General features: G+C 37.1%; 2 protein-coding genes across 4 annotated transcripts in view; one reads left to right on the top strand and one right to left on the bottom strand.

Moving 5' to 3' along the window:
• Positions 1-81: 81 nt before the first annotated feature.
• On the bottom strand, positions 82-26780 carry ST13 (ST13 Hsp70 interacting protein). 3 transcript variants are annotated; one of them, XM_060305500.2, is made up of 13 exons: positions 26290-26780; positions 21053-21109; positions 19434-19506; positions 18887-18962; positions 17107-17177; positions 12625-12691; positions 8351-8435; positions 8119-8229; positions 5557-5659; positions 4346-4462; positions 3662-3710; positions 1451-1584; positions 82-950 (listed from the first exon to the last, which is right to left on the bottom strand). In XM_060305500.2, exons 1-13 carry the CDS (start codon positions 26397-26399, stop codon positions 822-824), a joined length of 1182 nt encoding a protein of 393 aa, XP_060161483.1. In that variant the 5' UTR covers positions 26400-26780; the 3' UTR covers positions 82-821. The 3 variants fall into 3 exon arrangements, with proteins under 3 accessions (XP_060161483.1, XP_060161484.1, XP_030711712.1); XM_060305501.2 differs by having other exon boundaries at positions 19434-19497; XM_030855852.3 differs by lacking the exon at positions 19434-19506 and having other exon boundaries at positions 21052-21109; positions 26290-26776.
• XPNPEP3 (X-prolyl aminopeptidase 3) overlaps positions 26591-27992 on the top strand; it is a 59125-nt gene continuing 57723 nt past the window's right edge. The window contains exon 1 of the mRNA XM_030855850.2: positions 26591-27101. Coding sequence (XP_030711710.1) covers positions 27038-27101 — 64 coding nt within the window. The 5' untranslated portion in view covers positions 26591-27037. The remainder of the gene's footprint in view (positions 27102-27992) is intronic.

Genomic DNA, 27992 nt, shown 5'->3' with positions numbered 1-27992 from the left:
AAGAGTTGGGCATTTTCTGATCTGAAAAGAACATTTTAAACATAGAAATACAAAAAGAAAAGTATTCCCTTATTTCCCCTGTGTGGAAATGTGAAACATTTATTTTAGATATCAGACAAGAACAGAGCGAAGTAATCCAATTTTACTGCAGCAGTATAAAAATCATCCTTTCACCACAGTGTAAGATTTAAGTTAATCTGCACAAGGGTACACATTATATAAAATGTAGTAAGATTACTGCTGCCCTGCCAAGTACTTCCAGTCCCTACCCAGGTCCTACTGCAAGACTGGTGGTCCCAATAGTTTCATGGAAGCAAATCATTAAAAAAAAAAATAATAAAGCAATTAAAAAGACAAATCAAAATGCCTCAGTGACCATATATCCAACTCAAACTTTATCTATTTAAATGTTACATTTGCTTCCCACTAATAAATCTTTACTTCACTCAAACTTGAACAATAAATCTTCCATACTGAAGTATCTTCCTTGCCCAACTAATTCAAAGGAAAAAACCAAAATGATTAGTAAAGAAAAATGTAGGGATTAACACACCCTCTTGTTTTAAATATTTTTAAGGTTTAAAAATTGTTTAAAGTTTTAAATTTCTAGTAAGAAAACATTATCTGAATGAATACCCTAATGGCAAACCACTGTTAAATGTTTCAGCTGCATTTGGAGCAGAGGGGTAGGGATTATCTTCAAAGCACCCCAGCTTTCTTCATGAGAAGATCAGAGGTACACTGGTTTGTATTATTGCGACATCCATTAGGTGATCTAAGTTGCTTTTTCTTCAGCAGGGGCTTTATTTGTCAGAAGGGCATTATGCTTGACCTCCAAATTTGGCCGACAATTTACTGATGAGATTCATAACCTTTGGGTTGCTCTGATATTTTGACATATTTGCCGGGTTCTGAGCCACATCCTGGAAGGCCACCATAACTTCTGGATCCTGCAAAGAAAGGTGTGTCTGTGTATATATATATGTGTATACATATATATATGTTTAGTATGAAAAAAATGTTCTATGGGTCATCAATTTTGTTATCCTAAATCCTATCTCTTTATTCAGACCTTCAAATTTGTCATGGCTAAGTCAACTCAGGTTTGGACGAGTCCCTGAAGCGTAAACATTATTAATGTGTACTTGCAACTCCAACTCAATGATGTCACTTCAGACAATGGAAAAAAAGATATACAATTTTGATACAAAGAAAAGGACAACAGGATATAATTACCAACTATTACAGAGTATTTCCCTATAAACCACTTTTAAAAACTTAAGCTCATTCTGAAAAAAAGAACATGAATGTCACAACTGCATAATAAGCTATTTGGTAATTCAGCTCAATAAAATATGGCCAACAGAGTAACCTTAACCTGTCTCCACATAGAATTATGAAAGAAATGCCTCAGTGATACAAAGTCCAACTTTGTTCTTCCAAGTCTTACCTGCATGGCTGCAAGAACCTCTGGATCACTAAGAATTTCATTGAGCCCAGGCATTCCTGCCATTCCAGGCATGCCCCCTCCCATTCCAGGCATTCCTCCAGGAAAATTACCAGGCATTCCGCCAGGAAAGCCACCTACAAGAATAAATGAAAGATCTGTACCAAGCATATTCCCAAGCAGTCTGAGTACACTATTTCCTCCTGATTAAAATAACACATGTGCATGCACAAAGAACAAGTGTGCTACTAGACACAAAGTAGTCTGAACATTCTAACTGGATGTAACAAGACATAATTTTTAACATTAATTATTTAAAAATAAGGCTGTAAATATGTTTTTCCTAGTAACAAAACTTTAAAAAGAAAACTAGTCTTACCTCAGAGAGAAAATTGACAGTCCCTTGGAATTATAAAATTAAAAAGTCTCGTAAGTCACCTTGTATCTTATCTTCTCATTCTTTAATATTATTTGTCTGTTTCAATTTAAAGTTAATTCATAAGAGTTTAGTTTTTTTTTTTTTTTCCCCAAAAAACTATATTCCCCTAAGCTAACTGCTTCCTTCAAGAACTACCTGAAATGCTTGTTATAAAAAGCTGTGGATTTTTGGGAGTCCCCTGGTGGTCCAGTGGTTAGGATTTGGTGCTTTTCACTCCTGCGAGCCAGGTTCAATCCCTGGTCAGGGAACTGAGATTCTGCAAGCTGCAGGACTCAGCCAAAATTTAAAAAAAAGCTGTGGATCTTAATCTCCACCCTGACTGCCTCAAAATTTCTGAAAGTAAAACTGAAAATCTGCATTTTTAACAAGCAGTCCTGGTGTCTCTTTTTTACACTGAAAACAATGCTCTAGTAAAAAAGATTTAATTCTCCCAGTATATTTTTAGATTACAAACCCAAACTTTTCTACTCAGTTTTTCACTACCATAAACCTTTATGTCCACTGGAGATATCCTAAAATCACAATTAACACCAACATAGGGACATCCTAAAAAGAAATACAGGTAACATTAATCTACAGATCAAGGGTCATTACAAATAAAGCTATCATAAAGAAGAAACACCTATAACACAGTGATTTCCATCTGTCTCAACAATACAAACGTGCCCATAAATAACTAACAATCACAGATAAGGAGATCTAATCGGGGGCCTGAAAACAACTTCTAGCTTCTTATGCTACTGCTGACTTTTTAAAACTACTTTCTACAAAAATTACTGACCCAAGGCAACAATAGTTAGCCAGTCTACTTGTCAAATCCATATAATAAAACCCACATAACAAAAAATTATCTCTAGTACTAGTCCACATTAGTGGTCATTTTCTAAAACAAAGGTACCTGATATAAGATATTATCTAATAAACAGAAAGTAAGCTATGAGCTAAAATTTATTTTCTTGCTTTTTCTCCAAGTCATCCCCAATGTATGTTCCTTCCTTTTTTTTTTCTTTTAGTTGCTTGCACATGACCTTTCAGATTAGAGGCTACCTTTCCTAGCCTCTGACCATGTGGTAAATTCTAAGCAAGGGAAGCATAAGTGGTGTGCAGCTGCCTCTATAAACCTTTACAAGACTAGTTGCAGCTGCTGATCCCCCATTACAATTACGAACTTAAAAAAAAAAAAACTCTCTTCTCTACGTAAATTTCACACTGCCTCATTAAGGAAGCATTCTCTGAGTGCCTTTTTAACAGCTCTTCTACCTGTATCGCATAGGCCTCTGCTATCATTCAAGGCTTTGCCTCACTAGTAATTTCTGATCACTTGACATTTGCAAGAAAGGGAAGAATGTGTTGATATATTAACTCTACACTGGATGCAGAACTTTTTGTGCTTAATGATTCCATGCTTTTACCTAGTATCCTCATGAATATCAATGTATAATAGAACAAAATTCCATTACAGCCATTTAGGAATACTCTAATTAATACATCATAATAAATTCTTATAGTCTTTTAATAAAATACAATGCTCAGACCTCAGTAAATTTTATCTATTTTTAAAAAGTATACTACTCAAAATATGAGGAAAATAATATACTGTATTTCCACTAACAAAATTTTTAACAAGAATGAAACTTTCTAGAGGCTGACATTCTAAAGACTCAGTGTTCCAGGGACTAATGGTACAAAATACAATATACATACCTGAGCCTCCAAATCAGAATATTACCCAATTATTTACAATATTAAGAGTTTTAATTTTTCTTTCAAAATACCTGGAAAAGAGCCATACTGAGCTCCTGATTGTCGTCTGGCTTCTTCCTCCTTTAATACAAAGAGGAAATAAATTATATAATAAGAAGGGGGAAGTCTGCTGTCCACGCCTACCTTATCCATGCAAAACCATGAAAAAATTGTAAAATAAGCTAGTTAGAGGACTTACAAGTTTTGACAAGTTTCAAATGGCAATGTTGGACTAAAGGAGACACCCCATCTCCCAAAAAACAATTTTCAATTGGATTCTCAATGGGTATTACTTTTGGTAATGATTTCAAGTAATATTTTTGATTTGTAACTAAAACTAAAAAATAACTAGAGTCAATTTTAAATAGCTACGAATCCACTATTAAAACGGAAGTAATCATAAAACTTAAAATATCAGGGCTTGCATCCTAAAGAAAGCAAATAATACTGCCAAGTTTTAAATTAATTACTTGATCAGGAAAAAGTCTTGATTTTAGGAGAACACAAACAAGGATATAAATTGGTGCTATACAAACTCACTTAAGAATTTGAAGACTAAGCAATGAAGGGAAGGAAAACTTCCTTTAAGAAGTATCACTATCCTACAGAACTGCAGCCAGCTCTTTTTATTTAACAAGAGCCAGGAATTAGAATGATATCCAAAAAAGTCTCATCTACTATATTTTGCTTTAATGGTTTAAGTATAGAAACCTTACCCTTTGGGCTCTCTCATGTTCTTCCCGAGCCTTCTTGACCCTTTCTATTCTTTCTTTGATCTCTCGCTCTTCACGTTTTCGCTCATACTTTCTCCGATGTTCAGCAATTTTCTGGGCCTAGGGAAGAAACAGCCACAGAAAAATGTCTTCTCTGAAAGTTGAATAAGGTCAGCACAAATCAATGGTTTTGTTAAAGAATTACTTTTCTTTGTGGAGAGATTTAATTCAACACATAGTTGTGAAAAATGGGTTAGATTTACCCTATAGAAAAAGACCTAACTCAGGCTTTAACAAGTCCACTGTGAAACAAAGAAAAGAGGCTGGGATTTGAAGATAGAGAAAAGTGTTAAAAATTTCAAACAATTACCTAGCGCAAGGATAACAAACAGATGTCAAATTGCATGACAATTTTTGCCTGATACCTGCCATGGGAAGGCAGAGACTGGGAACACATACCAGTTACTTCCCACAGTCTAACTATACTGAAGTTTTCCTCATCAATAAAATGAGAGGGCAGGGAGAAGTATGTTAGTCTTAACTATAACAATCAAGAGAAAATATGTACCAGGCACTAGTACATAGTCCATGCCAAACATTTGGAATCTAGTAGTTATTCACAGAATAATATAAACGTAAGAGATTCATATTCAACCATTATTTTAGCTTGTTTATGATTATTTTTTAAGAACCTTGTGTCCTAGAATATCTCATCCGATAACCTTGCTGAGTTAGCCCTGTTACAAAAAGAAAGAAAATCAAATCATGATAGATTAAATTCAATAAAACTTCCACCATCTTAAAGCCTCTGATAGTAAATTCTTGAACTTCCCACAAAGCTGAAAGATTTACCATGTAAACGCACTAAGTTGTTTTAACTAACAATTTTAGATAGAAATAAGGACAAACCAGACTCAATCTTGGGCTGCATTTTATAAATTTTCTATTTGTTCTTTTGCTGTAAACTTGATGCCCCTTTTCCATTTCTAACCTTCTGGTTATAATTTTGCAGGGTTGCAAACAAAATAACATAGCTTGCTGTAATACTGCATGAGAAATTAAAGCATGAAAACCCAATGAGATTTCCTGAGTTCAACACAAATTTAAGTGATTACAGATTATAACTTCCAAAGATTGTTTCTTTGCATCTGTTTTGCAGTTAATTTACTGCTAGGGCGTTAGTAATGACTTTTCCCTTCTCTACTTTACCATACCCTTGGTTGAACTTCTTTCAGCATTGCACTAGCATCTTCATCATAATCCAGCTTACAGGCAAGGGCAAGATCATGGGCAGCTTCTTCCCAATGGCCCAAAAGTCTGAAACAGATTTTAAGTAATTTTTGGAGCCTTTTACACATATTCACTTACGTAGCATGGTGTCTTACTTCCTTATTATAAAAAAGGACTGTTATAGAAGAGGTTTAGATATTCAACTACAAATTTTCATGAACCAATTCAATTAGTATGTTCCACTCCATAAAAATTTAGTTTAAATTTCCTCTATGGTAACTGTGAAGCTGTTCTACTAAAAAATGTTTAAAAGCTTTTAAAAATTTGTTTTAATTCACAGTATTATGATGTTTTAAAAAATTATATAGAGCCACAACTTTCAACTCATTAAAAACAGGGTTAACATGATGCGTATTCAGCATGCTACCTTCTATATGGGATAGAAAACAACATGTGTGCACATACTATTTAAAAAGGAGAGATGGGGGCTTCCCTGGTGGCGCAGTGGTTGAGAGTCTGCCTGCCGATGCAGGGGACACGGGTTCGTGCCCCGCTCAGGGAAGATCCCACATGCCGTGGGGAGTGGCTAGGCCTGTGAGCCATGGTCGCTGAGCCTGCGCATCCAGAGCCTGTGCTCCGCAACGGGAGAGGTCACAACAGTGAGAGGCACACGTACCGCAAAAAAATAAATAAATAAAAAGGAGAGATGGGATGGATCAGAAACTAAAGGTTGATGGAGACAGGTAAATATGGAGTAGAGGAGATAGCAATGGAAATGAGACTTCTCTGGTTATACCTATTAACTCAGTTTTAAACATGCAAATGTTTTACAAACTCAAATAAGAAAATTAAATCAGAAAGGACAGAAATAAAGCAAGCCCAAACCCTGAATACAAACAGAAATAAAAAGAGGCTAATTATTTATCACATTGACAACATAAACCATACAGGAAAAATTAATTCAAGTAATTTTTAAACCAGTATTCTGACTGTATATCTTAAGTGAGACATATCCTAGGGATAAGAAAGAACTGCAAAATAAACTTTACTTAAAGGGTATATTATTTTTAATGCATGATTCTAGGAGAATACTGTCTAAAATACAAAATGGAAAACATTTAATGTTGAATTTTAATTGAGAATATCGGTATAAACTCAAAATTTCTCAATTTCTTTCCCTAAAATCATTATTTTTAAAGGTTTTTTTTGACTGTTAATTGAAATGACAATGACGATACCCTGGAAACAATAAACATACCTAGTGGCCAAATTTCAGTTTCCACAAAATAATCCCCACTAAAACAAACCAAGATTTTCTGGAGAAATGGTCTATTCCAAGCTGTTTGTTTTTTAATGGTTTTCTTTGATGTTATATAGTGTATTTTTTCAATTTATTTTTTATTTATTTACTTTTTTGGCTGCATTGGGTCTTAGTTGTGGCACGTGGGATCTTAGTTCCCTGACCAGGGATCGAACCTGCGTCCCCTGCATTGGAATGCAGATTCTTTACCACTGGACCACCAGGGAAGTCCCTGGTCTATTCCAAGCTAAAGTACAAGATGAGTTCTTATACCAGAAGGCCAAGAAATGCTCAAAGACTAATGGGGTCAATCTCAAGACAATCAACAGCAATGCATGACCTTTCATATACCCAGAGAGCATTAATATAAATTTTCCAATCTTTTATCTGTATCTTTGACATCTGTCTTCATAATCACTAGAGCTACTTTTTGAGTCACCTAATACAGATGGTCCCAAGCATATTCATCTTCATTTCCATCCACACTTGAAGCACAGTACCTTTTCAATCCATGTAAGATGTAAATAGCACAGGACATTTCATCCCAAACCACAAAGACTCATCTGTATATTAAGTTTTGCTTCCAGGTTTGATTACTGATCTGGGTTAAATTCACCTCTTTATTTTCCCCCTTATCTGACTCTTCAAGTGACCTAACAGTGATCGAAGTAGTCTGAAGCTAGTATATTCCTTTTTCCATAATACATTGGCTGTTTAATGTTAAGTTACAAAGTCTGAAAATAACAGAAAGTTTGTAAGACACTGATATAAAGCCCCTCTCTTTTCTTGGCGATAACTGAGAAAAATCCCTATCTTACATTTGGCTATATGTGGCCAAAAACTGTTAACACTGGTATTCACTGAATGGAAGCAGTGAAAAGAATTTTTATTTTCTTACTTGTTCCTTATGACATTCTCTCAATTCTACATATTGAGCATGTATTACAGTAAAATTAAATCCTTAGTCAATTTTTACAATTTTTTTGATGTGGACCATTTTTAAAGTCTTTATTGAGTTTGTTACAGTACTGCTTCTGTTTTATGTTTTGGTTTTTTGGCTGTGAGGCATGTGGGATCTTAGTTCCCCAACCGGGAATCGAACCCACACCCCCTGCATTAGAAGGCGAAGTGTCTTAACCACTGGGCAGCCAGGGAAATCCCGCGATTTTTTTTTTTAAATAAGGTATATTAAAACATCAGATTTAAACTTAAAGAGCTCTGAAAATAACTAAGTCTCATTATTTACCTGTGTGCTTTCCCTCGCCACTTGTATGGCTGAGCAGAATCAGGATTTATTTCAATAGCTCTGTCACAGTCTCGGATGGCAGCATTTGGCTTCTGTAATTTGATGAAGACACTAAAAAATAAGTATGATATTAAAAAGTATTCATTTCAAACAGTAACTTTTTGGGGGTTGCCACAGAAGCAATTCTATCTAAACAAATAAGCAGAAATCAGTTTTTATTTAGAATTCTCACCTCGCTCTCTTGGCATAAAGAATGGCCAAACGAGGATTTAGCTTGATGGCATCTGTGAACAAGTCAATGGCTTTCTGTAGTTCACCTAAAGTGAAACAAAAGTTTATTGAGAAATAGTGGATAAAAAATATTAATAAAAACTGTTGGTCTCTTTAATTAGCCTTTCACATTTCCCTTTTAGCCTAGTAAGACTAGTTTCTAAATTAACATACAAAACTGGCTCTTCAAAGCAAAATCTTTACCATACCTATACTGTAAATCACTCAAGACAGACAATTTTGGGGAACATAACCCCCCTAAAAAATATTAGAATACCACATTCTTGGTAGGACTCATTGGCTTTTAAATTTAGATAAAATCAAAGGATAAGTCAATTTTATTCTATTAATTACATTTTCTTGTATCCATTAAATTAAAAGGACAGGGCTTCCCTGGTGGCGCAGTGGTTAAGAACCCGCCCGCCAATGCAGGGGACACGGGTTCTAGCCCTGGTCCAGGAAGATCCCACATGCCGCGGAGCAACTAAGCCCATGCACCACAGCTACTGAGCCTGCACTCTAGAGCCCACGAGCCACAACTACTGAGCCCGCGTGCCACAACTACTGAAGCCCACGCACCTAGAGCCCATGCTCTGCAACAAGAGAAGCCACTGCCATGAGAAGCCGGCGCACTGCAACGAAAAGTAGCCCCCGCTCACCGCAACTAGAGAAAGCCTGCGCACAGCAACGAAGACCCAGCCAAAATTTAATTAATTAATTTTATTAATATATTAATTAATGCAGCCAAAAATTAATTATTTTTTTAAGTTGTTTCTATGATAAAAAAGCAAGAACTGTAGAAAAAGAGATGTGGAGCAGTGAGGGTGGCAATGTCCAATCTGATTCCAAGATCTCAGAAGCTGTTTAATGCCCAACATATATCCACTGCTTACTAGAAAATAAACGTGGTTATTAAAGGATGAAATTAAATATATTTTCTTTCCATTTGTATTATTTTTTTCAAACAATCACTAACTTGTTAGGACTTAGATACTTATTAAATTGTTTGAGCCTAACTACATTATAAACTAAACTCTTATGTATTTCTTTTGGCCTAGGAGTGCTGTGAAAAAAGTGAAAATGGTGAGGACACTATAAACAGAGCAAGTTTGGGAAACTCTGCCCCAATGCAAAGCTATCATCATTAGCTACCTGGACTACAAAAATTTCTTCCCTCCCTCTGTGGAGTCATGAAAATGCATCTTAGATTTGCTGCAGCGAGCACAACTGATGGAGAACGCCACCTTCTAGGCTCAAGGCTATACTCCATAAGCTGCTCCCAGCTAATGACTGAATACAGGAAGGATACCCAGGTAGGCCCATTCTTGTGAGACATGCAACTCCTCTAATGGGCAACCTTGGCTTGCCTAGACTTTTAGAAACACACACACCGTTGAAGACTTTTCCTACACAACCTTCCATCTCTCCTACAGAGGGGTAAGACCTACATGATAGCCTCACTGTCTTCCCAGACTCCTCCAGTTCTCCCTGCTCCCCCACCTTGCCTCACAGGTATTTTCCTAATATACCTCTGCCACACCAACTCATGTCTTGGCTTCTACTTCTCCAATGAACATACCCTTAATTTGCCCCTAAAATATGATCTACACAGAGTAGCAAGAATAATCCTTTTCAAAAGTAAATTCTTCTCACTATGAAATCCTCCTATTCAAAAAACCCTCAATGAAAAAAAAAAAAAAAAACCCTCAATGGCTTTGCATAATCAAGGATAAAATCCTAAATCCTTAGCATGATCTACTAAGTTCTTTAGTGAGCTGTCAATCATCTGTCCTCCTCACCATCTTCCCACCCCCCATCTCCCACCCCGCAAGCACTTCTCTGACCTCAACTCTACCACTCTTATCCCTTTGCTCAGCACACTCCAGATAGTCTGGCCTTTCTGCTATTCCTTGAACACGTAATTGCCCCCAATGCTCTCCCAATTAACCTCTGTATTTGTTCTCCCCTATGTCCCCAAAAGCGCTTCTTTACACGGCTTGCTCCCTGCACTTCATCAGGTGCTTTCCTGACCACCTTATATAAAATATAGCTTCCATCATTGACTATCCCTTTACTCAGCTCTATTTTTCTTCATAGCACTAATTACCACCTAACTTTATATTATAAATTTGTTTATTTTTGTTCTCCCAAAATATAAAGTCTACGAAGTAAAGAACTTGGTCTGCTTTGTTTCCCGCTGTATATCCAGCATCTGGAACATGGTAAGCCTTCAATAAATACTTGTTGAATAAATATATTAAACTGAAAAAGCCTAATAGAAATACCTCTAATAATGTGACAGCTGGAAACACTGAGGTCTTAATAAGAAAAGTACCAGTACCTTAATATTAGTACCAGGTACTATTCTAGGCATATTATACACATTTACTCATTTATTCCTTATGACTCTATTAGGTAGGTTTTATTATCCATATTTTCCAAGGGAGGGAACAAAAACAGAGGCAGAGAGAGTAACTTCTCCAAGTTTACGTAGCTAGTAAGCCCCAGAGCTGGGATTCAAACCCAGCAACTTGGGCTCCTTAAACCCAGGGTTTAACTATATTCCTGCCTCTCCGACCCCAGGTGGGGCCTGAACCTACAATCCCTAGCTTATAATACTAGTGTTTTATCTCTGTAACATACACCATAAAATTGTACCTATTCTAAAATTAGAACTAGGCTATATTTACACATAAACATAGCTTGGAAAAAAATAAGGAAAAACAAAAATGTGACTTATTAGGTGGTGGCTGCTTCATTTTCACTTTGTTAAATATTGCTTAGACAATATATAAGTAAATTTTAAGAAATACAATATGCCAAAATAAGTGACAAAAATAATGAGTTGATAGTATGGCACAGTAAGATCCTGGGCAAGTCAAAACCCCTCTAAGCCCTCAGATTATTCACTGATCTGTAAAATGGGACTAGTATGAGATTTTAATGAAATAATGCACATTAAAATATAATAAAGCTGGCAGAAATGTAGAAAGCACAATTATATGCTAGGTAAATAGAAATCTTAGGTGGTAGGGAAATTAAGAAAAGATTAATGTGAAAAAGGAATGGTCAGGAAGAGAAGTGGCTGGGATGAATTGATGGGTACAACTTAAAAGTTGAAATAGGTGAAGAAGAGCTTTACAGAGAAGCACAAGTAAAGGAACATTCTAGGAAAGTGAGGTCTGGCTGGAATGGAAGGTTAATACTCAAAAAGAATAAGGCTGGGAAGGCAAAATACAGGATCTGACTCTAGCAGGTCCAATGCTATGATGAGCTTCAAAATGTATGCAAAAGTTAGTCACAGGTTACAAGCAAAGGAGTGTGTACCAATAAAAACAAGTTCTAAATAAGAATGATCTAGGGGCAGTGAATAGAAAGCAATGAAGTAGAGACATGTCAGGTAGACAAACTATTAAGGTAACTGCAATAGTATAAACATATAAGGACTTAAGCTAAGAAGGTGGTGGGATTACAATGAAAAGGAACCTGAACAGCAATCGATACTGAACTCATTCTAAAATAAAACTTTAGTCATCTTCTAAGTCTAAGGATGAAGTACAAATGCACAACAGCATCATACAATAGCATCTATTCAATGATGGCATTGTGACACACTACACCACACAGCTATAAAGGGGTTTGCAGTACCCAAGTTAATAAATAATTTGTTCTTATAAATTTTAACTAATTAAACATAATACTTAATACTACCAGCACTCTCCCACTCTGATAGGATTTTCTGAAGGGGTTCTAACATGCAGAAACTAGAACAAGAGTGTTGTATTGATGGACAATATTTGTCAAGGGTGTTACAATGTAAAAAGTCGAGGATCATCGATCTAATACCATTTTTGGGGAAAACCTTTCAGCTTTTATTATTATTATTTTTCAGGTTTTCCCATCAGGCTTTTATTATAAAGAAGGTTCCAAAGCCTCCTGTCAGTGGAGAAACACTAGACTATAGTCAGGCAAGTACCGTCTTTGAGTTATAATCAGGATCTGTACACGCCCTGAGGCAAGATAATTGATACCTGAGTGATTTCAGCCTCTTTATTAATGGGAAAGGGGTGAGTGGAGGACAGGACGCTTTCTTCTCCAGTACCATATACTCAATAAATTTAAGTTCCCTTCCAGTTTCCCACCATTAACAGTTACTGCAGCAGAGAAGTAGAGAAGAGAATATCCAGACTACTATAGAAAATGTAGCAAAGAGAAAAAAAAAAAAAAATCACTCACCATCATTTAGGGCATCAATGGCAGCCACTTTTTTATCATTTGCCTGATCCATCATCTCCTCAGTTATCTATGGGGAAATTGAATATCAACTAAGTAGTAGAAGAAAAGCAAAGGGAAGGAGGAAAGAATTTGGACTTTCTTAGGGATGTGGTAGTCACAACCCCCATTTTCACTCATTTTTCTCTGGTCTCAAGGGAACAAAGAGAATTATAATAAAGGATTAGTAAGAAATCTTACAGGATACATTTTAATCTTTCATACTAAATAATAAATTTCATTCCCTATACTCTGCCCTAGACATGACTTTTGCTTCCCTCCATCCCGATCCGAGCAGGTTTTTCTGCCCTAGTTTTTACCAAATCCTTTCCAGTTATTCACAAGTATAGGCACAGCAGCTTATTTTATTGCACTTGGCAGACAGCACAAATTTTACAAATTGAAGGTTTCTGGCAATGCTGTGAGTCTACTGGAGCCATTTTTCCAACAACATTTGCTTACTTTGTGTCATTTTGGCAATTCTTCCAGTATTTCAAATTTTTTCATTATTGTATTTGTTATGGTGATCTGTGATGTTACTACTATGACTTGCTGAAGGCTCAGATGGTTAGCATTTTTTAGCAATAAAGTATTTTTAAATTAAGGTATGTACATTGTTTTTTAGACATTTAGCTATTGTACACTTAATAGACTACAACATAGTGTAAACATAACTCCTACATGCACTGGGAAACCAAAAAATTTGTGTGACTCACCTTATTGTGGTGGTCTAGAACCTAACTCACAATGAGATCTTGGAGGTATACCTGTACTAAAACCCAGTCTCCCCACAAGTGGAAAAGCTAGTTCCTAAGAAACTTGAATCTTAGAAATGTCTCATTCTTTTGGTCCTATGAACATCTATTGAGCACCTATACTAGATAGAACAAACACCGTACAAGATGCTGACAGTACAATGATCATTAATAACGAAAACGTACAGCAAACCTCCTACAAGAAGCGATTTCTTTAACAATCAAAAATCCACTCTATCACCATCACTGTAAAATATTACTGAAGGTGCTGGCTAATCATTAAGAAAATGATTTGATACGTTTAAAAACTGGAAGGAAAATACCAGCTGTCTTTATACACATACCTAGAAAATCTAATAGAACTGACAAGCTATTAGATCTACTATGACAATTCAGTAAAGTTCTCTTTACTGAAGAGAACAACAAGAGAATACAAGAGCAACATAAAAAACAAACCCAGAGTTCTTCCATCAGCAACAATTAGAAAATATAATAGAACAAGATACCATTCTAAGAGCACACAAGACTTTCATGGGAGGGAGCAGGGGAAAAGATAAAATTCTATTAAAGGACACAGATATAGACCATGCTCATGAAAAACTAATCAACTGTATCAATCTACCCCCAAGTTACTCAATAAATTCAAAGCATTTCAAACAAAAATCCCTACAAGTTTTGGACAAACTAAAACTTTTTAAAAGAATAAAGGAAAACACACTTTCCACATAGTAAGACATCCTACAGAGCCAGGATAATTTGCAAAAAGACGACTTCAGTTTATGGCAATATGATGCACATGATACTCTGAACAAGTCTAAAACACACCTTTTATCAATAAAAGCCATCTTTGGCCTAAGAATGTAGAAATCCTCAAACAACAAAATAAAGTGAAGGCTTGAAATCCAGCCAGGTGCCAAGTGCTCCATCTGCTATCACCCTTGTGGAAGGTGTCAAACTGGGTGACCTTGCAATTCTGTTTTTGAAGATAGTGCAGGACACATGAAACAAAGTCTAGATTCAGGTGAAACAAATGTATGTTGTCTAATCAGACATCCTCCAAAACAAATCTAGAACCCCAAATGCCTATACTTGCAGGCATAATGGTATATCAAAAATAAACCCGTCCCAAAGAGGGAAACCTATATAGAGAGAAGAAAAAGAAATCTCCCCTGAAAATTCATAACCACAAGCCAGCCTTTGCACTGGAATTCACATTACTTCTGTAGTTAAATAAGCAATGAAAAAACCATGCTGAGAATCTGAAGTGATCCTTGAGCTGGTCGCACCAACTCAGCGTCTTGATTGAAGCAAACATCTCTCTCTTTGGAGGAACACACCTTCTACTCAGGCCTCAAAACCTTTCCACAGGTAAAGTTTACAAGAACTCATGGTCAACACACACAAGCGTGCATGCGCACGCACACACACAAACTACAGTAAACAAAGTACCTCAATGAGCAAGAGTCAAGAAAAATAACAGGAGAATAAGACCAGCAAAACAGTCCGATAAAGAATTTAATGTGTTTAAGAAAATAAATGCAAGTTCTAAAAATGAGTAAGGAGCAAGAGACTTAAAAATAACCAAGTGGTCTTTAAAAAGAATCAAAGAGAAAGTATCAAAATGAAAAACAAGCATTCAAATTCAAACATCAATGGAACAGCTGATTAGACAAAGAAAGCATACATAATTCGTCAGTGATAAAGAGATGGAACTTAATAGTGAAAAAGTCTGTATCTAACTACGGCTCCAGAATGAGAGTAGAGAGAATGGGAAAGAAGCCATTTTTGAAAGAGATACTAGCTGAAAATATTCCAGAGCTAAAAAAAGTTAACCCTAGGATTTACGATGCCCAGTAAATCCCAAGTAGGATAAATAAAAAGTATTATAAACCTAGACACACCGAGATGAACGGCACCATCAATAAATAGAACATGATTAATTTTTTAACAAATATTGACAAAGTATTTATATTCGTTATGGAGAAAAAGTTAAATTATTTAAAGGCATTAAAAAAGACCTAAAAATAAAACAGATATCACATTCGTGGATAATCTCAACAATGAGGAGATGTAGCTCCTCCCTTTGTTAATTTAGGTTTAATGCAATTCTAACGGAGAGGGGATAACAATCTGATTCTAAAATTTATATGGATGAACAAAGGGCCAATAGCAACCAAAATTACTCCTAAAGGTTTGGGGGTCCTTGCCCTACAAGATAACAGACTTAATATAAAGCTAAATACAACAATGGGTCATTAGTGCATGGAAAAAAATTAGACAAGTAGAACAAGAAAACACCAAAACAGACCCACACATATACAGAAACCGTGTATTTTGGCATTGGTGAGGAAAAGGCTTTTTCAATTATGGTGTTGATGGTTAAAGGTGAAAGGCAAACATAAAATTTTCAGAAGGAAAAAACCAATATATTACAGCAATTATAACCTTAAGGTAATAAAGCATATAAAAGAACTTTCAATTTAACTATATTAGAAGATTTTGTATGGGGGGAGGGATAAATCAGGAACTTGGGATTAACATACACACACTACTGTATATAAAATAGATATCCAGCAAGGACCTACTGTACAGCACAGGGAACACTACTCAATATTCTGTAATAACCTATATGGGAAATATTCTGAAAAAGAATTAATAGATGTATATGTATAACTGAATTACTTTGCTGTACACCTGAAACTAACATTGTAAATCAACTATATTCCAATAAAATTAAAATATTTAAAAAAAGACTTTGTATACTAAGACAATGTAAAGAAAGTGAAGAGAAACCACAAACTAGTAGAAAAAAATGTGGAGCACACAGACGACAAACTGTTGGCATCAACTGTTAGCAGAATATAAACTGAACTTAAAAATCAGCAAGAAAGAGATGAACCAGTAAAAAAAAAAAGGGAAAAGTCAGAATAAGACTTCACAAGCACCTGTGAATAACCAATAAACATGAGAATATGTCAACTTTATTAGAAATCAGGAAAATGCAAACTTAAAAGCCACAAGGACATATCATTTCACACAGTAAGGCTGGCAAAGATGAATTATGACAATATCAAGAACTGGTGAGAATATGGACCAATCTTTTAAACTGCAATTAGTATATTACAATGTTTCTCAAGCTTTGTTTCATTATCAACCCCCAAAGAGCCTTTTTAGGCAATTTTTTCTTACTTCTCACCCCCTCCATTTTAATACTGCAGATATAGTGCATATATGTGAATGTGCTATGACCTTTGGAGTACCACTAACCATTGTAACACCTAAGTTTTTTTCAAGCCCCCCTCCCAAGAACCGATTTTCACCACCTTGAGGGCAATATCTTTTGTTGGGACAAAACCATTTTAGAAAACTGGCGATAGATATCCCATTAACAGGCAATTCCACTTGTAGAAATAAATGTTAGATGAACTCTATGGTCTCAGAAGCAGTCGAACCAGATGCAAACTGAAATAGGTAAACAGAATACAAGTATTTCAGAGATTGTTAGAGACTACGATTAAAAATAAAGGGAATTTTCACAAATATTTTAAAGAATAAAATGCTTTCCTAGATGCCTTAAGTCAGAGAAAGATTCAACTTGCACTTTTCCTAGAAGAGAGATGTCATAAAATTATTACAGTAGGTAGGCTTTCACATTCCTGGCAGCAAGCAGAAAATAAGCCATTGAACTTACCTCTACATTTTCATCTCCCATTTCTTGAGGGGCATCAGTGTCTGGTTCAATCACACCTTCATTGTCAATTTCTGTTGAAGTTAAGAAAATGAAAATAAGACCTAGGCTATCCAATATAGTAGCCACTAGCCACATGAGGCTATTAAAAATTAATTAACCTTGGCTAGTGCAACTGATGAACTGAACATTTTACTCTAGATTAATTTAAATATTTTACTTTGTTAATTTTATTTAAACCGGTGCACTGTAAAATATTTCCCTGTTAAACACAATCTTATTGTTTTGGTAAAATTATATTTAATTTTATAGTCACATAATGCAAGGTATTTATTATCATATTGTAGTAGGTACTCTGGCAAGTGCATAGTTTCTATTCCTATTACATATTACACAGACATACTGATTTAGTCAGTGTCAACAAACTGATTCAGTTGAAATGTTGTTCTACACACCAATATACTATAATGTTTTTTTAAAAAATATTTTATGCAGATAGCACAAGTTATAGTGATACTCTGATGTAAATCATGATAAAATATTTAATTTTACCATTTTCTGCCTTTGAAAACATAGTATGGATAAATTTTAAACTAAAAGTATACTACTCGTACAGAACTGACCCCCAAAGATAGCACTACAAAGAGCTATGCTGCAAACTTCATGATGGACAACTGTATAAACAAAACAAAGTAACTGTTATATATCAAAAATTTTTTAAACAATAAACATTAGGAGACATTTTTAGCAAAGAGTAAATGTGATAAAAGCAGTTTCCTCTCAACTGTCAAAAAAGAATGAAATTAAAATTGGCTACCTGAAATCAGAATTAACATCCAACAATAAATTTTTAATCAATTTTTAACAGGAACTGAGCTTGTAACTTTTTCTAATTATAAAACAGCTTGATTCCTGCACAAAATGCTTTTAGATGGAGTTAATTTTTAAAAAAATATTAGTCATGGTAATTGTTAGAAAACTGTAAGACTAAAAAAATTTTACAAAAAGTAAAAGATCTGATTAAGCCCCCAAACAACAAACCCTTTCTAACATACCAAAGATCAACGGACTCAAAATTTGATAATTTGAAAAAGGAGTATTTTTTTAAAGCTTTTAGATAGGTTCTGTGAATTAAGAGACTGCCCAATTAATAACTGGGGTATACATTTATAGTCTCAAAGGACCTCCAAATTTATGAAGAAATTTGTCAGTTTTCAGTCTAAAAAAACCAAACCAACCAAACAAACAAAACCCCAAGCCCATGGCATAGACATCAATTCTTCTAAACTGAACCAGTTTTATTAACACAGATGCAGGTACTAAAGGAAAATAATTTTTTGGTACTGGATTCATTTATTGGAAAACTTTTACGTATGTCTAGAAAAACCTGGGTATCTGACCCAACTTATTCAAATACAAATTTCATGAAGTCTGAATACTGATCAAGTATTTCCATTAAAAAGGTAACATCTGCATTGAGATACACTATAAATACTCTGGATTTGAAGACCTAGTATGAAAAAAGGAAAACAGCTCATTAATAATTTTCCCATATTGATTACATGCTGAAATGGTACCATTTTACATATTGTTTAAAATATATTATTTGAATTAATTTCAACTGCTTTAAATTTTTAAAACGTGGTTACTAGAAAATTTTAAATTTCGTATGTAGCTCACGTTATACTTCTATTAGATAGCACTAATTTAGTCAATTTAGTAAAAATCAACACAGGACCATATCATGAGATTATCAAATACAAACTAACTACCATCTCCTCACCTAGATCACTCTCCTCACTTGATGGTTCGTCTGTCTTTATGTTTTCCTCCGCCTTCCTACTATCTGTTTTTTCTTCCTAGCAAAAGGAAGGCAAACAATGCTATCAGCATTTAATAACACACCCAACATATATGCTATTATTTTATACCAATTTATGTATGAACTATTCAGATACACTGTATTTCAGTTGTTGATGCTCTTTCTTGTTTTGTTTTGGTAAACTAGCTTTTGTTTTCTATTTTTATTTCTCTTTTTAAATTAAAGGGGCTTCCCTGGTAGCACAGTGGTTAAGAATCCGCCTGCCAATGCTGGGGACACAGGTTCGATCCCTGGTCCGGGAAAACCCCACATGCAGTGGAGCAACTAAGCCCATGCGCCACAACTATTGAGCCTGTGCTCTAGAGCCCATGCACTGCAACTACTGAGCCCACGTGCCACAACACTGAAGCCTGCGTGCTGTAGGGCCCACGTGCTGCAACTGAGTCCAAGCGCCTAGAGCCCATGCTCCGCAACAAAGAGAAGCCACTGCAATGAGAAGCCCACGCACCGCAACGAAGAGTAGCCTCCGCTCGCCACAATTAGAGAAAGCCCGCGCATAGTGACGAAGACCCAACGGAGCCAAAAAAATAAATAAATAAAAATAAATTAATTAATTAAGTATAGGTCCAGTCCCTCATCCAAACCATTTAGAAAATGAGTTTTAGAATTTTTAAAATTTTGGATTTTAGGAAGCTAATAAAGTGGATATACCACATATTATGTAACACCCGTAACAGGCACTGTAGTCCACAACTCTCCATAATCAAACACATACTACTTTCGCAAAATAAAATTTTTTTAGCAGAGATATGTTAATACAATTTTGTCTTCACACGTGTATCACATGGCAAAATATCTTACCTAGGGCTCAGAATCTACCAAACTCTGACAATTGACTCACCAAAAAAAGAATTACTACTTCTGAAGCTTTTACTTAACTTCTCTCATTTCACTGTTCAAAGATAAGCTAAATAATAAAACAGCAAATTTTCTTATCAATTTAAGATAGCTAGTCAGAAGACTCTGAGGAAAAAAACCTTTTAGACATGAAGGCAGAAAATAGAAGAAAAAGGAATTCCAAAGGGAGCATTCTTTTTTTAAAAAAATTAATTAATTAATTAATTTATTTATTTTCGGCTGCATTAGGTCTTCTTCGTTGCTGTGCACGGGCTTTCTCTAGTTGTGGCGCGAGCAGGGGCTACTCTTTGTCGTGGTGCACGGGCTTCTCACTGCGGTGGTTTCTCTTGTTGCAGAGCTCAGGCTCTAGGTGCATGGGCTTCAGTAGTTGTGGCACACAGGCTCAGTAGTTGTGGCTCGCGGGCTTAGTTGCTCCACAACATGTGGGATCTTCCCAGACCAGGGCTTGAACCAGTGTCCCCTGCATTCGCAGGCGGGTTCTCAACCACTGTGCCACCAGGGAAGTCCCAAGGGAGCATTAAGAGTACATCTTCCCCCATCCCCATCTCTAAACTTTAGATACCAGCAACCTCCTCCTGTTTGTACACACCTTTTTGGCAAATACGCTAAAGCAACTCCATGAACCACACTCAGAAATATTCCTCAGGTGGTAGGGCAGAAAAGAAAATTGAGAGTAACTAATTTGGGTTGTTTTTTCATTTACTTTCCAAACATTAATAAAGTACCTACAAAAACACTATGCTACGTGCTAAAAAACAACCAACCAAAAATGATGAATGGGAATTCCCTGGCAGTCCAGTAGTTAGAACTCAGCACTTTCACTGCTGTGGGCCCAGGTTCAATCCCTGGTCAGGGAACTAAGATCCCACAAGCAGCGCTGAGTGGCTAAATAAAATAATAAATAAAGATGAAGACTACAAATGCACACAGACACAGAGCTTACCACTTACAGGTCATGCATATAACATATATCCAGCATTTATTCTCACTTCCTCTATACAACATAGTGAACATTCAACCCCACATTCTCAGTGTTAAATCAGATTATAGAGATTTGATGTCCAAATAGAAATTTTACAAAGATGTTACTTCCAAGTGATTTCTCGGGGAAATCAGGAATGGCTATTTGAGGGCAGAAGGTGACAAACATCCCTAAGAAACCTTATTGTACTTTATCACTAAACATACAAATGAAATTCATAGCTTACCTTGGTATTTTCTTCCAATTTAGTTTTATGAGTAGCAGGTGGTATTTTACCCCCCATGCTTGAGAAAGATGAAAGAAAAGATATTTGTTTAGAAAACTAAAATTCAGTAAGCCAAGAAACATTTATTTATGCTGAGAAAAAGGTTACATATTTAAATAGTTACCTTTTCAAACCTTTAAGGGTAAACTCATTTGAATGCTTCAGTATTGTAAGTTTCTTTCAGCTTAAAAATTTATTTACTTTTAGGATACTGGTTAATAAAAATCTAACCCTTTCCTTGTCTCAATAAGTCTAGTAAACTTAATTATACAGCTTCTCTGCCCATTCCCAGAGAAAAAGGAAAAGAGGTAGAGAAACATGCAATGACAAAATCATTTGTACAAGTTGTTAGAGTTCAGTAGATATACTCGAATCCAAAACTTTGAATTTTTGAATCAAAATCTTGACATTTAGTAAGAATAGCTCAATTAAATTCAAATAGGCAGTTTATAAAATAACCGTACGAAGTCACAGTGTAATGATTCAAAACATTTGTTTCCTCTGACTAGTACCTACAAGGGTTCTTCTTGGTTATATTCATATGCCCCTCACACTGAAGATTTTCTCCTTATCACCTCTAAACTTCACCCATTAGAATTTCTTCTTGGCCTTGCAAGCCCTTCTTTCCCAAATACTCCAGGCCAACGAAGTGAGTTATACATAAATAACTTAAAAATAAGGAAAAAATAAGACCATGAAGAGTTAGTGTTATATGCTCCTTCTAAGCATAAGGGCTACATGCAACAGTCCAGTGATTAAAAAATTCAGTGGATTAAGAGCACTCCACAATAGTGAGAGCTGGAGATCACAAAGACTTAACATGTGCCTTAAAAAAAAAAAAAAGAGGCCATTAACTTTTATGTAAAACAAAGATATGTTAACTTGGAAAACAGAAAGGAACCTAGTCCAAAACACGTGTAAGTGTCGATTCTTTATAACTTAGAGTTATCAGAGCCATGCTTACATTAATTTCAGTTGGGTGGGATTTCTGGACATAAGGTATGAGTATACTGGATTTAAATAGATATTGGTTTTCCAAAGTTCTTTTACCAACTTACACATCTATTACCAGTGTATGAGAATTCATCTGTTCCACACTTAGCTACTGTCCATCTTTTAAATTTTTAGCATTTTTAACAGGTGTGTAGTGGTATCTTATTGTAATTTGTAGCTACTGTCCATCTTTTAAATTTTTAGCATTTTTAAAAGGTGTGTAGTGGTATCTTATTGTAACAGGTGTGTAGTGGTATCTCTTTTCATACATTTACTGGCCATTTTAAAAACCTTTTTCGTAAAGTTCACCTCTTGTCCAGCCTTCTATTAGGTTGTCTATCATGTTTGTAGGTGTTCTTTGTATATTCCGCATATGCACATTCTGTCAGTTTTACAAGTTGCAAATGTCTTCTCCCACCCTGTGGCTTGCCTATTCACTCAATAGTATCTTTTGATAAGGCCAACATGAAGTAAAAGTATAAATGCAAAGTAACAAATGTAACGAGAAACAAAATTTGCAATTTCTTGTATGTACCATTCAATTAAGAAAAATGTGTACCTTTCCCATTCTGTTTAATGTGACAGTAACAAAAAAAATCTTCAGTTACTCAGTACCTTTGATAAGGAAAAATGGCTCCCGTGTGCCAATCATTAAATCATTACACAATCCAAAACATCTAACTACGCAATTCAGCAAAGTGAAATGGTTTAATGATAGGGAACAAGCATACAAACAGGACAAAATTCTTTAAAATTCTATTCTACCGAAAAACTTTTCGAAAGAGCACAGTAATCAAATACCAGTTCTTTGCAGTTAAATTTTAATGAAGGCACCAGACTTCCTAAACTGTGTTTTTCCTAAGTTTCAAAATGCAGCATCCAAGAATGTATTTAGAGTGACATCCAAACACAGTCCTAACAGTGTAATTTATGTTAAAACTTTGAGAGGTGATAGTCCTGCCAACTAATGTGTTAAACTAAATCTAATCCTAAGGAAGTATCAGACAAACCCAAATTGAGGGAAATTCTACAAAACAACTGACCCATAATATTCAAAATTGCCAAGGTCATGAAAATCAGTGAAAGACTGAAGAATTATTTCAGAACGAAGAGACATGAGTACGAAGTGTAACATGTAATTCTCAAGATTAGATACTATTAATGTATCAGTATCAGTTTCCTGAGTTGATGGCTGTACTGCAGAGGACTGTCCTTGTTTGCAGAAAACACACCCTAAATGGTGTTGGGGACACAGTGTCGGAAATAGTTCAGGAAAAAATTTCCTTGTACTATACTTGCATTTTGTTTGCAAGCTAGAAACTGTTTCCAAAAAATTAAAAAATTTAAAACTTGGGAGGAAAACCCAAGAGGGTTTATTCATAAACTAGATTTAGAGTCTCTCACATTCCAAATTCTAGTTAACTATTGGAAGGTAACACCAATTTATAGGTACAGAAGTTTCATTTTATGCTTCCAAGATTTAAAACAAGATAGTTCTCCGCCAAAAATTGCAAACTGGACTTTGCCAACATAGGCATTTATGTGGGACCACACAAGACTTCAGTCATAATTCTCTTAATTTGGTAACATTAAACCTACTCTGTGCTATATTTACTTACACACATGTACAAAACACTGGGTGCTATATTTTAAATTCACTGAGGATACAAATGCATCCTGTTCATTTCATTTAAAATATCTGCTGAAGGGCTTCCCTGGTGGCGCAGTAGTTGAGAGTCCACCTGCCGATGCAGGGGACACGGGTTCATGACCCGGTCCAGGAAGATCCCACATGCCGCGGAGCGGCTGGGCCCGTGGGCCATGGCCGCTGAGCCTGCGCGTCCGGAGCCTGTGCTCCACAACGGGAGAGGCCACAACAGTGAGAGGCCCGCGTACCACAAAAAAAACAACAACAACAAAAAAAAAAAAACAAATCTGCTGAAAAGCCATGTGCCATGCATGCACTGTGCTGGAGACTAGAATACAAAGATTCTCCCTTTGATCTTAAATTGCCATAAAATAAAAGGATAAAAGTAACTGCAAGATACAAAGTAGACCGAGTTGTGATATAGGAACAAATAGCATCAGAAAATACTTCTCCCCCTAGAAAAACAAAAATATTCCAAAACATTATTTCTTGGAAAGAATGTAGTCTCCCTGATTCCCACTGACTATTGGGCCAAAATTTTTTTCTTCATATTTCTGTTGTTCAATTTATTAAACTTATATATTCTTAAAACCAAATAAAATTTTAAGCTATAAACAATAGTAGAAATTATGGCAAATAAGCAAATGGACTGTTCTTCAATGTCTAAGCCTGGATATCCATGACTAATTTAGTATGGACTAAAGGAAAACCTGAGATGGTTTCTACTTGAGGAACCCTAAAAGTAGGATTAGGTTTAGGAATATTACTGGACCTAGAAGTCTCCACATTCAACCCTATCTCCTATAACTTTGGACTGCTTTAAGAAGACTGATACCAAGACAGAAAAGAGAGGAACTGATACACTTCAGAGACTACAATACTTGACAGAATTGTCAGACCATAAATCGGAATTCTCTACACAGCCACAATCACTCCAGCACAAGTTACAACACTGCTCTCGGATGCGTGTTAACTTTTTCCTCACAGTGTCCTCTACCTCTCTAGGAGTGGAACATAACATTGTATCAACTCAATATACCGCTCACTCTTGGTGCCAGGTATTTCTTCCTGCAGTATAGGTCCGCTTTACCTGGAATTTTAAGAACTTATTAATTGTAGGCTCTTACAATTACTCTCCAATGAGTAAGTTTAAGAGAAGGACAAAAGCATACAAATATCTTAAGTGACATTTTTGGATCAAGTTACTCAACAGAGAAAATGACTAAAATCTAGACCTCAATTCCTAGTCCTAAAAATTTTTCTGTTAAAAAGCACAATTTGCAAAACGGTATTAACTGTTAACAACTGTTATTAAGCTACTACAGTAACTAATTGTAAGTGTTCTCAGAATTTTACATGAATTAACATGAGCAAAAATCTTACAGTAGCTAGAAAATTGGTGGGGGAAAAAAGGATTGAGAAACTTCTTAGAGGAAAAAAATTACTATCCCACCACAGACAACGTTGATAGGTCTGAACTTAAGTTCCTTCGTTAGAACAAGCTCACTGGAAGAAATATTCTTTCAAATGTTGGCTAATCGTTGGTTCATCTTCCCCTATAAAAATGTTACTAAAATAAACATATCAACGTTTAGGGTAGTACCTTTTAGGAGTCATATTGTTTTACACTATTTATCCCTTTTTACTCGCTATTTATCACCGTGAGATGCAATTTGTATGTCATCTCTTTTAAATTCCTCACCAGGAGTACTGACTCTAAAGAATCATCTCGGGGAAGAGTTCCCTTTCTCCCTTAAGGTCCCCTTCAATACGAAGAATACTAATCTCTATTACATGCTAAATACCAAGACGAATTTCTGTACTTATCCATTTGTATCCCTAAATAGATTGTACTTAAACTGTTTCCTAGCTAGCACCTGGCACAATGCCTGTCCAATTACTTCCACGCTCGTAGCGCCGTACTCTGGAGTTAAAGATAACAAGACTAGATCGTGTTAACATGTGGGTCCTTGAAAAATCAGTTTTTTAAAAGTGTTTGGCGTGATGGCACTGCCACTACGGAGGTACAATAAGCGATTCCCAAAATAATTCTACGCACTTAGAATCGCTGTAATTGTAAAAGTAATCAAACACAGTTACCACTTTTATTGTAACTTATTAAATAACTTACACATCACACCACTTTTTAAAGGCACAGTGCGTAAAGGAGCTGCTTCGTGTCACTGCGACCTCAGCAGGACACCAGAGATTTCAAGAAAAACAACTCCATGAGAAAGCTAAGTCTTGCCGCTTTCACCCCTCCCCCTCACTGTAGCAGGCTACAGTGCCCTGCTGCCCGCAACCATCTGCATCTCCGTATTTCGCCGAAGACACACCCCTGGCGACCTCAGAGCGGAGGAAACCCAGCTCTGCCTTTTCCTTCCCTGCCTCTGAACCATCTAAGCTTCCCGATCCTCCACGAGCCCCTCGAGGTCGCCGCCAGGGAGCGAGACTCGCCGCCGAGCTCCAGGTTCCTCCGCCCCGCGCCAGCTTGGGCCCAGCTCGCCCTCCCGCCGTCCCTGTTCCCTCCCCCATCGGCCCTCAGGCCCGGGTCTCACCTCTCCACCCACTCCTTCAGGAAGCGCATTTCCTCGGTGTGCAGAACGCTTGGGTCCTGCTTGCACATTTTCACAAAGGCTCGAAGCTCGCTCACTTTGCGGGGGTCCATGGTACGGAGGCGGCGGGAGGCAGCAGGAGGCGGCGGGCGCGGCAGAGGCTGCGGCCCGATCCCAAGCCCGGGCTAGCTCAGCGTGACCGCGTAAAGGGGGCGGCTGCTGAGAGGCAGAACAGACTAGAACCTCCCCGGCCGCTGGCTCCGCCCACCCAACGGTCTCGTGACCCCGGGTCCTTCGCCCGTTCATTCCTATTCCTCTACAGCCGCGCTGTGCACTGGCTAGAATCTTCTAGAAGTGTGGCTGTTCGTGCTGGTGCCTGCCTCTCCATGCACGGATTCTTATCTTCACTCAGAACAGTGCTCTAGATGGATCAACCTCCTATCCGGTGCTTTCAAGGAGGCGGGAGCTGTCAGCCCCTGCGGGGACTCATTTAGAATAGAATATTCTGTGATTGTGGCCGTTAAATGGAACATGACGTCATGACGCCAGGGTGGCCCTCCGGCCGGAGCGGCGGTCACAGCGCCGGGCGTGACGTCAACATACTGCGCCCCTGTGGGAGGAAAGCCCGTCGAGCAGCGCCGGCCGGAAGGGGAGGGACGCCTGGCCTGGTTTCTGGGCGACTCAACCCTGCCGGCGGCGGCATCATCGTCAGTTTTCCGTGTTTCCTTCCTGAAGTGCAAGCGTGGCGGTTATGCCTTGGATACTCTCGGCAACTAAGCTTGTTCCCGCGGTAGCAAGCGCCCGCAGCCTCTCAGGTTAGACTCACCTCCCACAGTGTCTCCTTCGGGGCTTGCTCTGAGAAGCCTGAGGCGCACCAGAGGGGTCCAGGTTGGTCTGAGGCGACCCCTGCTTCAGTGGACTCTTCTGCTGGGGTCTCCACTCCCAAACCCTCTGTGCGCTCCTTGGATTTCTTCTCTACCCCCTGTCCCTGGAAAAGGGTGGGCCCGGGGTTCTTTCTGCAGTTGAGGTATTCTAAGAGGTTGAAATGACTGCAGAGAGAAAAGGGTGTGCTGTCTTCCCAGAGGGGCTGTCTTCAAAGTAACTCGGACTCATGGAAGTTGTGTCAGTTATCACACTTGCCCAGGTGACACAGTGTCTCACATCACGTAGCTCTTGTTTCTGTTAGGTTAACTTACAGTCGGATTTTCGTGTTTTCAAAGAGTAGACGTGAGAGCTGGCTGCAGAATGTACAGGAAACACATGTTTAGTACTACACATCCTTTGAGTAGTTCCTCTCAGAAGAGGTAATATTTGAAAATACTCCTGAGGCTTTTTATGTCTGAAAGCCTTGCTCGAAAAGGCAAGGTAGTAAGTCAGGAAGAGAAAAACAAATACCGTATATTAACGCATATATGTGGAGCCTAGAAAAATGATACAGATGAACTGGTTTGCAGGGCAGAAGTTGAGACACGGATGTAGAGAACAAACGTATGGACACCAAGGGGGGAAAGCCGCGGAGGGGTGGGGGTGGTGGTGTGATGATTTGGGCGATTGGGATTGACGTGTATAAAATGGATGACTGATAAGAACCTGCTGTATACAAATATAAATTAAATAAAATTCAAAAAAAACTTAGAAAAGGCAAGATAGAGTAGTCCAGGAATGGGGGGCGGGGCATTTTTTTAGGGTGTATTCTGTCGCAAGCA

This window comes from Globicephala melas, chromosome 10, assembly GCF_963455315.2.
Source record: "Globicephala melas chromosome 10, mGloMel1.2, whole genome shotgun sequence".
In the NCBI taxonomy this organism is placed as follows: domain Eukaryota; kingdom Metazoa; phylum Chordata; class Mammalia; order Artiodactyla; family Delphinidae; genus Globicephala; species Globicephala melas.
The sequence above is the reverse complement of the archived record's forward strand: the minus strand, read 5'-3'. Positions and strand labels throughout refer to the sequence as shown.